The 10,992-nt window shown below is 38.6% G+C and overlaps 1 protein-coding gene across 2 annotated transcripts; it reads left to right on the top strand.

Moving 5' to 3' along the window:
* The first annotated feature begins 187 nt into the window (after positions 1–187).
* Positions 188–10,986, top strand: LOC139944972 (uncharacterized). Of its 2 annotated transcripts, none has more exons than XM_071942174.1 (16): positions 188–271; positions 905–983; positions 1,804–1,917; positions 2,321–2,435; positions 3,064–3,100; positions 3,557–3,660; positions 3,968–4,063; positions 4,429–4,460; positions 5,386–5,527; positions 6,325–6,475; positions 6,809–7,033; positions 7,197–7,312; positions 7,585–8,347; positions 8,818–9,138; positions 9,552–9,665; positions 10,409–10,986. In XM_071942174.1, the coding sequence occupies exons 2-16, from the start codon at positions 925–927 to the stop codon at positions 10,648–10,650; spliced, it is 2,631 nt and encodes an 876-aa protein (XP_071798275.1). In that variant the 5' UTR covers positions 188–271; positions 905–924; the 3' UTR covers positions 10,651–10,986. The 2 variants fall into 2 exon arrangements, with proteins under 2 accessions (XP_071798275.1, XP_071798273.1); XM_071942172.1 differs by having other exon boundaries at positions 6,806–7,033.
* The last annotated feature ends 6 nt before the right edge of the window (positions 10,987–10,992 follow it).

Genomic DNA, 10,992 nt, shown 5'->3' with positions numbered 1-10,992 from the left:
TTCGAGACTTCCATTACTTCAATAATGTTTTCTTCCACCTAAATATCCTTTGGTGCATACAATAAATGAAGAAAAACAAGTTAAACAAATTTTGTATTTACTGTCAAATAGAAAATATTCAAATAAGTTATTCATCTATTCAGTTTGCGACGTATTGGGGCTGATGAATATTCATTAATGTAAATGATCGGATGCCATTTTGAATGTTTTGAATCTCCTCGGCAGCGGCGTAAACTTCCAGCTACATTCCAAAGTTGACAACTCAACTAAGGTAGAAAATCACTGTTTTGTATGTTGTTAAGTTATTGTTGTCAAGAATTTGATATAGTAATTAAAACACGAACTCTCATCAATGGCTTTTATGATAAAATAGGGGTGACAATGCGTTGTTTGGTGAATAGCGCAGCTAAATTTTTGACGGGATCTCTGCGCTGCTGGGCGATAGGTTTTTGAACGAAATAGAAACTGACCTTAACCATTAAAGCCATACGAAAAAGCTTATATTTCCGACACTCGGTAAATGCGCTTGTCATACTTGTATGATTGTTGTCGACTTATCCAAAACAACTTAAGGGTTTTAGCTCAAGATTTGAATGATTTATAAAATACAAAAATGACTAGACTAATTTTGGGACTGGATATAAATGTGATTCGGGTTCTCATTCTTCATATTTTTATTGGATAACTTTCCGTATGGCGCCACCACTTTTTCACTCATTTTTACAAAAAGGGATATGTCAATCAGGTAAATTAGATACTATATTATTTTATTTCGAATGAAAAAGTGGTGGCGCCATACGGAAACTTTTCCGATTGAGAGTGAGAGTCTAAAAATGTTGATTTTCCAGAGACACTCAGTGACTCACTTGAATTTTTGAATGTTTGTTGTTGTGAATTGAAACAGCCCCTCCTTCGCCAGGAACCATGACGAGTCTTAGGCCGTTCAACACTTCCACTAAGGAGTCACATTCCTTAAAACTTAGGTAAGAAATTTCGTCTAAATTTTGTTTTAAAATTAGAATGTTGTGAAAATAATAATACAATAAAAATAACATTGTTGTCTAATTAATACTGAACTACAAATGATTGATTTGTGGAATTGTTATTATTGATATTTATATTATAAAGCAATGTTTGTATGACTGCTGAGAAAGATTGGCTGTTGCTACTTCCTCTATCAATGATTGGATAACTTTCCGTATGGCGCCACCACTTTTTCACTCATTTTTACAAAAAGGGATATCTCATTGAGGTAAATTAGATACTATATTATATCATATCGAATGAAAAAGTGGTGGCGCCATACGGAAACTTTTCCCAATGATTAGCTAGGCTAGAGAAGAGAAGTAAGTAACTATGATTTAGGTTCGTCATCTGTTCCCCTCTGACGATAACAGAACGAACCTCATAGCATACTAGTTTGAGGAATAGGCTGTTGCAGCCTTTGTGTTTATCATTCACAACCCCTTTGTCATGCTTGTGGGAGTATCCGAGTTTTGTAAGAAAGTAAAAAAACAAACAAAAACAAATCAAAAACCAAATAATTGCATACCCCCAAAATTGCATTAAACAGCCACTTTTTCATCCGATCTTTGTTAAAAATGACACCATAACTGTGGACGCATTTAATTAGCTATTTATAAAATTTTATCATAATGATTAATTTTTTAGGGGAAGAAAATTTGATACACTTTTGTCGCTGTAATTAAATAAGTTGTTATAGATTAAATTGGATATTGATTACATTTCAGCTATTTCATAAACATGACTGACAATACCATCGTCAATTCAATTTTCTTACAGAAATTCTCAGCTATCTTCCAAGGAAAGTGAACGTCTTGATACTGATAATATGAAGATGGAGCAGCGTCTTAAAGAGTTGAAACTAACCATGGGAAGACAGAAACAAGAGAGAGAGTAAGTGAGGAGCCAGCCTTGCTACCTTGGGATAAGAATAAGAATAAGATATGACAAGTTAAAAGAAGAATGAGAGCGAGCGAGTTGCTTTATGGTTGATGCCTCTTTTGACAGCGCGTTTCACGCAGTCTCTAACACAGAATGGATCAACCATCAACTAATTTAAATACCCACATATATATTTCAAGTCACACTTCCAGAGTTTGTCATCGCGCAAGGCTCTCTGGAAAGAAATCGGTGGCGAGATTGTTTACCTTCTGTTACTGGGATTGTGCTTACTTTTGTTTAGCAGAGGATTTATAAGTAATATTTCTGCCTAAGCAGCCGCCCCGTAACCCCCACTCCTTTGTTACGCCACTGATTAAGTGTTTTGTGTTCTATTCAAACCTTTTCTGCTGTTTAGTAGTATGCATTCCAATGGAGTTATTTGGTCATCGGGAAAGCCAGGTGCCATCACAATGCATGGATCAGATCTAATGAAGAAAGAACCAAGTAAACCATCTAACTCGAAGGGAAAGGTAATTATTGAATTTGTAGACTCAAGTCTGGTTTATACTGCCTGCGATAGGGAATGCTGTACAAATTTTGTTGTCACAAATTCAAATTCGCAACAAATAGTTCAGCTCCTGTTCAGCTCCTGTATTCTGTACAGCTCTGTGTAGTCAAAATTCACTGCGCTATTCAACACCAGACAATTGGTGTTAGGTCATTATCTTGTTCTGTCAGTAGTTTCACTATTCAATACCAAATTCAGAAGTATTTTCATCCATCTCGGTATTAATCGCTGATGAGCTGGAATGAGGGGTAATTGGTTCTGAGGTGTCGGTTACTGGGGTCAGTTTATTCACTTGGGCAGGAAGTATGAACTGGGGTTATCTTGTTTGTAAGTGTATCGAAATAGCACTCTCTACTAATGCTAGAAAAAGAAGCTAAAAGTACCCTGATCACAGACAATGGGTCATATTTGTACAACAACAAGTTTACATGTTTCTTATCTTTACAAATCCTGTTTAATACCTTCAATTGTGTTCAAGTCATTGGCGATTTAAAAAATAGAATTGAATTTTGTTTTGTTTTGTAAAGTGTTAAGTTAGTGTTGATGCGTCATTATTTTTAAAGACTGTTCCTTTTTATTTTCCCCAACAGCCAAGGAAGATCCGAGTACTTAAAGATACACCTATCGGTAAGAAACAGGTTTCCAATTTCTTCTTAATATCTTGTTTGATTTCTCTGTTTAAAAAAGCAACAACATTATATTGCACGGTGGAACACTGTCATTATAGACTTTATAAACCTATCCAAATGTTTCCTTGTTATATTTCAGAAATATTTGAAGATGTTATTTTGGGGTTTGAACAAGATCAAAATAGGGAGATGACCAACATTAGGGTTATATTGCTCAGTTGGTAGAGCACCATTGTGTCAGTTTGATGGCAGGTTGAAGTCCCTCTCTAGTGATTTTTTCTTTGTTCAAGGAAAAATATGTAAATTTACCCTGTCCGTTTCCCTTGTGGGTCATTACTTGTTTTCTTTCCTGAACATAGTCGTCAATTATATATAAAACGTTTGTCATAATCTTGTGTTTCATGATTATTTGACTCTGTTTACATTATATTTTCTTTTATTTTTCAAATATTAGAAGTTCCAAAACGTCCAAGCTTAGCAGCTTCGCTCAGTAAGAGGAGTCCCCCTAAACTGAAAGGTCCTGCATGTGGACAGTGTGAAGAGAAAGTTGTCGCTTTGGTAAGAAAGATCTCTTAAAGATTTTCTTTTAATATATAAAGGCATCGGATTGTCTGATCTTAGATAAGACAAAGAAAATGTGTCATCTCATTGATGTGCTTGAACTCTAACAATCTTAGCCTTAATTAAAATTTATGCGTCAGTTTTGTTTTAGGTTATACTTTTCGTTTGGGTACAGTTTTATATTCGTAGGAGAATTATTTAGTTTACACCAAAAGTGCTTTGACTATTTATTAGATTAGTTCCTTATATTTGTTTCCACTGTATTGTGAATTGATTGAGTAATAGATTAATTTTGTTTTTGCAGACATGTATGGAATGTGGTGAGAATTACTGCACTTCATGTTTTGCCAAGTTTCATCTTAAAGGCGCGCTGAAGAACCATCGCTCTTTACCCTACCAGGTTAGCCCAATTGTAAATCGATGACCGAGAGAACTAGAGAATGTATTTAACTCCATGTACATGAACATGTATATAAACCGTTACTGTGTGAACCCAAATTGGGACCCATGCATGATTGGACTTTGTCCCACCCTTGTAGTTGTTCTCATGGTCCCTTTGTACAAATTGACAAAGAAATAATCAAGTGCTGTTTCTGTCCCTTTTCCCTTTTTGAATAGTTTATTGTATGAGTTAAATGTAGAATTCACAAGAATTGAAAAAGCAAAGTGAATTTTCTTGGGTCACAATTGGAAAACAATGTTAAATGTACACTGATAATAAGCAATATTGTTTAAATGTTTTTTTGTTTTTGTTTGTTATTTCAGAGCAACAGTTCTTCAAATTCAAGTTCTCTTGAGTGAGTTTAAATTTTCAAACTTTTTCAATTCTGCCATTTCTTAAAGACACTGGACACTATTGTTAATTGTCAAAGACTAGTCTTCACAGTTGGTGTATCTCAACATATGCATTAAATAAAAAGCCTGTGAAAATTTGAGCTCAATCGGTCGATGAAGTTGCAAGATATTAATGAAAGAAAATACACCCTTGTCACACAAACTTGTATGCTTTCAGATGCTTGATTTCGAGACCTCAAATTCTAAATTTGAGGTCTCAAAATCAAATTCGTGGAAAATTGCTTGAAAATTGTGTTACTTCAGAGGGAGCTGTTTCTCACAATGTTTTATACTATCAACCTCTCCCCTTTACTCGTAACCAAGAAAGGTTTTATGATAATAAATTTTTTGAGTAATTACCAATAGTGTCCACTGCCTTTAAACATAGATTCTTTTAGACCAACTAGTGCTAGTACCAACTTGAGAATGTAGGAGACTATTAAGATAACTAAAAAGGCCTCGCTGAGTGGAAAGCCTGCTGTCGTTTCAAAAGTCTGTGCTGGAGTAAATGCTGAAAGAACTTATTTGACAATCTCATTATTTTTTTCAATGTTAAAAATGCAATTTACAGTTGTGGGTTGTTAAAAGAAAACTTAACTATAGCGGGATCTGAACCTGTGACCTCTTGATTATTGTGCTGGTGCTCTGTCAACTGAACCATCTTGCCCTAGTATTGATGATTCCCTATTTTGTAAATATCTTTGTTAGGGGATGCCAGTCACTTTCATAACCATTTCCATTTGTACATGTAGGCCAGCCCTTGTACTGGATAAATCATTCTCCTTTTTTTTTCCAAGGACCAAATATCATGCCTAATAAACACAATTAATAATGAGATAGAATAAAAAAGAAAATAAGATGAATGTTTGTATGACCTTCTTCTATTAGTTCGAATAATGGAATGACATCATCTCCAAAGAGCTCTGTAGAGGGACTTCCCCCAAGACCATCTAGCGCTAGTAGAAGGACCACAACATCAACTGATACATCAAATGAAGATAAAGTCAAAACAGTTCCTGTTACTATCAAGGTAGGTTGGCACTGTTGTCTATCCTTGGGTCACTGATGATAACTTGTTTTATAAAAAAAATGTTTTTATGATAGCTTACCGAATGGCTACTTTAAGGTGAGGTCTGAACTCATCAACCCAAATCAACTTTCACCAGGAGAACGTTGCCACCTACTCCTGCCTGGGGCCCAACAGGGTTACCCTCTTCACAGTCTGTAAGGATGTAGGCATGGTTATTATCCACTAGGAGCCACCTACTCCTGGGGCTGAAACAGGGTTACCCCCTTCACAGTCCGTAAGGATGTAGGCATGGGTATCATCCACTAGGAGCCACCTACTCCTGGGGCTGAAACAGGGTTACCCCCTTCACAGTCCGTAAGGATGTAGGCATGGGTATCATCCACTAGGAGCCACCTACTCCTGGGGCTGAAACAGGGTTACCCCCTTCACAGTCCGTAAGGATGTAGGCATGGGTATCATCCACTAGGAGCCACCTACTCCTGGGGCTTAAACAGGGTTACCCCCTTCACAGTCCGTAAGGATGTAGGCATGGGTATCATCCACTAGGAGCCACCTACTCCTGGGGCTGAAACAGGGTTACCCCCTTCACAGTCTGTTAGGATGTAGGCATGGGTATCAACCACTAGGAGCCTTGACGGGAATTTTGATTTGAACCCACACTCTGCTGCTGACAAAAGCAGAGCTTGGGTCTGGTAAACAAGACCACTCGGCCAATACAGTCTAGATAGGGCGCTAGAGATGCGATGGGTGGATGCAGATTTACTCTTTATTTCTACTTGTTTTTTTTTTCTTTGCAGGATCCTAGCGAGAGGACAGGTGGATTATTCTTTGAAGGAAACTTCAGTGAAGAAGAAAGTGCTTTGTCTTTTGCTCAGGCTTTGGCTGAATGGAGAGCAGGCAAAGATGCGGACTCATCGGCACCGTCTCAAACAAAAGATCTTAAGAAAGGTATGGAAAAGATTCTACACTATTAATATTGGATTGACAGCTATTCCGGTCACAGTGTTTAAGTAGACTTTTGTTAATCCTGGCAAGCTTTAACTGGGTTGTCTCTGTCTCTAATTCACTGCTGTTCCCTCTCCCAGTCCATTTCCTGTCCTTAACCAATCTACCCTCATCTCTCATCTATTCTTCACATGTTCTCTTATCCAAACCTTCTATCAGTCATTCAGGACCAGTGCTTTATTGGCTTTTTAGCCTGTATGCCTACAGGTAGTTCTATAAAGCGTGTTTATTTTGTTTATTTACTTACTCATTGTATCTTGTTTGTGTTTTTAGTAGAGAGCGCTACGAGTGGCACTTCCACAGAACCTCAACCCATGGAACAAGTAGAGATTCAATTTAGGAAAGACACGTCCATTACATATGCAGATAAGTTACTGATTAAGAAACATCGACGGACTGAGCTGTCACCAATGTCGTCACCTCGAGAAGAGACGGGCGGATCGTCATCCAGACAGGAAGGAACGCTGCCATTTACCAATGGACGTGTTGGTGCTGAAAGTGGTAATAAATAATTCTATTCTGACCAGGGAGTTATTTCAGAGAGTAAAAGTAGCTTACCTGACTGCAAAATAAATGTTATTTCACGTTTTCGCCTGAGAAATCTTAACTTGACCCTGGACCCTGGACCCTTGACCCTTATGATTTCACTTTTTTCTTTGTACAGATGATGAGAATGAGTTACAGGAAGAACACGAGCGTTACGCTGGAATCTTTGCTCAATCTAAATCATCAGATGCACCTAGGTTGGAGAGCGCCCTCTCCATTGTTGACGTCACTGAGGTAAAAAAAACAATCCACAAAATGCTACAGTCTCCTTAAATTATTTGTTTGGAAACTAGTTTGGAAACTTGTTTGGAAACTAGTTTGTTGTTTCTTCTTTCATTTTTCTCTTGCAACTTCGATGACCAATTGAGTTCAAATTTTCACAGTTTTGTTATTATATGCATATGTTGGGATACACCAAGTGAAAATACTGGTCTTTGACAATTACCAAAGGTGTTCAGTGCTTTTAATCCAACTGAGTTTCATTTTGGCTTTTGTTTGTTTACCAGGCATCCGATGCAGACATTGCTGAAATGGAATCTTCGTATAATATCCAGGAAGTGCGTGAACCTGATAGTGATATGATAACAACGAGCAATCCTGACATTCCAGAAGCCTCACTGGTACCTCCAGCCTCACTGGTACCTCCAGCCTCCGAACCCTCCCTCAAGGACAAATCTGACGACCCCTCTACGACCGCTCGATCCGTTTCATCGGCAAGAGTGGTATCATCTCAACAGAAGCAGAGGCGAGCCGATAGCTCCACCAAACCAGCCCGGACTGTATCCACCCCACTTAGAAGCAAAGTGGACAGCAAACCTTCTAACAAACAACAACGAGGGACTCCAAAGCTGGAAACCCCAACAAGGTTTTCATCGGCGAGGACTTCACGCGTCAAACCTTCTCAAGAGAAGAATGAAATAGCTAAATCCAAAAGCGCGAACGTGGCACTGCATCGCAAATCACGTACCCAGGACGTTGCGGGTTTACCGGAGCGCACCACTCTATCTTCGGAGATTGCCTTGGGGAGGACCTCGTCTAAGGAGGATGAATCTGGGCGTGGTTCATCCATGGGGCTTACAAGCACTCCATCAGGGATGCTTCTGATGACTAGTCAGCTCACTCGAGATAGTCAGCATCATTATAAAGCTGGGTTAGGAGATTTCTTTCTGGCTGGTCTTGGAGGTGATGAAGGGGACGCAGTGAGAGATGATGATACGCAACGTGGAGTGATCACACCAACAGATAAATTACCGACATGTTCATACACAGGTACGCCAGTTCAAATCTGTTTACTGTTTTTAAAACAGGGGCTTCAATAGCAATCTCAGTTTTTTAAGGCACTCAGATTTCAATAGAAAAAAAGTCTTTAACCTCTCATTTTAACTGGGTAGAATTGTATTTTTGAGCAATGAGGAGTTTTTTGTTACAGTCAATGCTGCATTGATTGAATATCATCAAAATTCAGGAATGCACAAAAATGTTTCCGTTTTAAAATTAATGAAATTGAAATGTGACGTTATCGAAGATTTGTTACTTTTGCCATAAAAATTTACTGGAGGGGTTTTAAACATTGCTGCATTTTACCAACATTTAAACATGGCTTTAAAGACTTGAAAAAGCTTTTCCAATTTTGCCATGGATTGTTTTTGTGTTGAGCGAGAATGAAGAAATCTGTTTTTTATTTACGTGGTTGGTAGTTGAAACACTGTCTAAACCATTACAATTGATTTTCCGAACAGGTACCATGCCAGCCTGGCGTCCAGACAGTAGTCTAGCCACACCGGCCCTTCGTGATTCTTTACAACCCTACTCTCCCTCTCCACCTGCCAAGAGCGGACGGCAATCCCAACGCAGCTCCGGGAAAACTCGCTCACTCAAAGGTGCTCAACCAGCCAAGTCAGCCCCCGAAGCTGATAACACTATATCGTTTGTACTGAGTGAACATCTACCTGGCAGGAAGAGTAGAAATGGGAATAATAACGGAGTCGCCGATGACAAACGACTTCAATCCAGACAGATGAGAGAACCTGATAGAAGCAGCAGTCGTATTGAGGTCGACGGTAGGTCTTTACATCGGATTATTTTAAAGCTTGTTGGACCATTATTGGTCAGGCCCCAGTTTTATAAGGCCTGGACACTATTGGTAATTACTCAAAATAATTGTTAGCATAAAAACTTACTTGGTATCTAAGCTATGGAGAGCTGTTGATACTATAAAACATTGTGAGAAATAGCTCCCTCTGAAGTAACATAGTTTTTGAGAAGGAGGTAATTCTCACTCAAATAGTAAAAGGCTTTAGCTAAAGCTGAGGTATGTTTTTTTTCTTGCAACTTTGGAGTTTGTTATTTTATGCATATGTTGGGATACACCAACTGTGAAGGCTAGTCTTTGACAATTACAAAAGGTGTCCAGTGTCTTTAAGCAGAAAATAATGCTTAAGATTTCAACAGTGTTTGTTTTTTATGTTTGTAGGAGATGATATGAGTGTTTATGATACCACTGGGAAGGATTACAACGAGATGGAAGACAAAGAAACATTGGAGAAACTAACCTGGGAACTGGCTTCTCAATCTGGAAGGATAACAGGTCAGTTTAATCAATGTAACTGTCTTGTAGTTTTCTTATTTTTCTTAACTGAATGTTGAAATTGGCCCCCATTCCTTCGCAGGCTTTCTTTTTTCAGGCTCTGGAGGAAAGAGTCACTGGCATCCCTGATTACATGTATTTTAAGAGTATGGGCTGCGGCTTTTACAACAATTTTGCTGTTGTTTATTCTATATTTCAATGGCTCAACCCCTGGCTACATTTATTCTCCCTCTGTCACTCGTCCTGGTCTGTGATCATCTAGAGCCCCAAAATTTTTGGAGCCACGTTCCAGAAAACGTTGGGAGAGGGGGGGGGGGCTGGGGAAGAGAATAGGGAATTTGCTACAGGTGCTCCTCGTTTGTGGAATTTGTTACTGATGCACATTTTAACATCTAGTTCCCTGCAAAATATTAGAATCTAAACTCATAACTGCATTTGATGTCGCTTGCTTTTCCTAGCTCATTGTAATTGCATTTTCATTGTGATTTTCTAGTATGTATTTGTAAGTTTTCGTATAGGTATTTATTTGTATATTCTTGTAGGCGCCTTGATCATTCTAAGGGTATGTGCGGGTCGTAATGTTTATAAATATTAGAAATATCATTTTTGTTATTTTTAGTAGTTATTAGTTGAGTTTTGTTAAGTGCTTTAGACTTTTCCTAAGATTTCTTGATCAATCCTTTATTATTTGTTCTCATCTCAAACCAAACTGAAGCTTAATATATAAATGTTCTTTCTTGTAGCCGATGGTCGTCTGACAAGCATGAACCTTCCTGATGCAGACGAAGACATCTATAGAGAGAACAGTTTCAGTCAAGATGCTGAGTTGGGCATCGTAGATGATGCGGGGTTAGGGTCTGGGTTAAGTACTCCATTTGACTTCCTGACAGGGGAGAGTCTTAGCAGAGAAGTTAGTGATGAAGGGGAAGATATGGAAGAGATGGAGCTACTGAGATTCACTGCGGAGGTCCAGGCACTCACTTAGACTCTTAAACATCTTAGATGCAGAGTTGGGCATCGTAGATGATGCGGGGTTAGGGTCTGGGTTAAGTACTCCATTTGACTTCCTAACAGGAGAGAGTCTTAGCAGAGAAGTTAGTGATGAAGGGGAAGATATGGAAGAGATGGAGCTGGAGAGATTCACTGCAGAGGTTCATGCTTTCACCTAAAACCCTAAACCACTTCTTGTTAACATTTCTTGTCGAATATTCAAAGTTAAATAACTTCTGCTGCATGTATTAACCAAAAAGATTTGTGGGTAATGTGTTTATAGACAATGAGGGAGTTTGCTCTTGGCTGAATTTGTCCATGGTGGGGCGAGGATGGG

The sequence above is a fragment of the Asterias amurensis genome, chromosome 12 (genome assembly GCF_032118995.1).
Source record: "Asterias amurensis chromosome 12, ASM3211899v1".
Classification (NCBI taxonomy): Eukaryota; Metazoa; Echinodermata; class Asteroidea; order Forcipulatida; family Asteriidae; genus Asterias; species Asterias amurensis.
The sequence above is the reverse complement of the archived record's forward strand: the minus strand, read 5'-3'. Positions and strand labels throughout refer to the sequence as shown.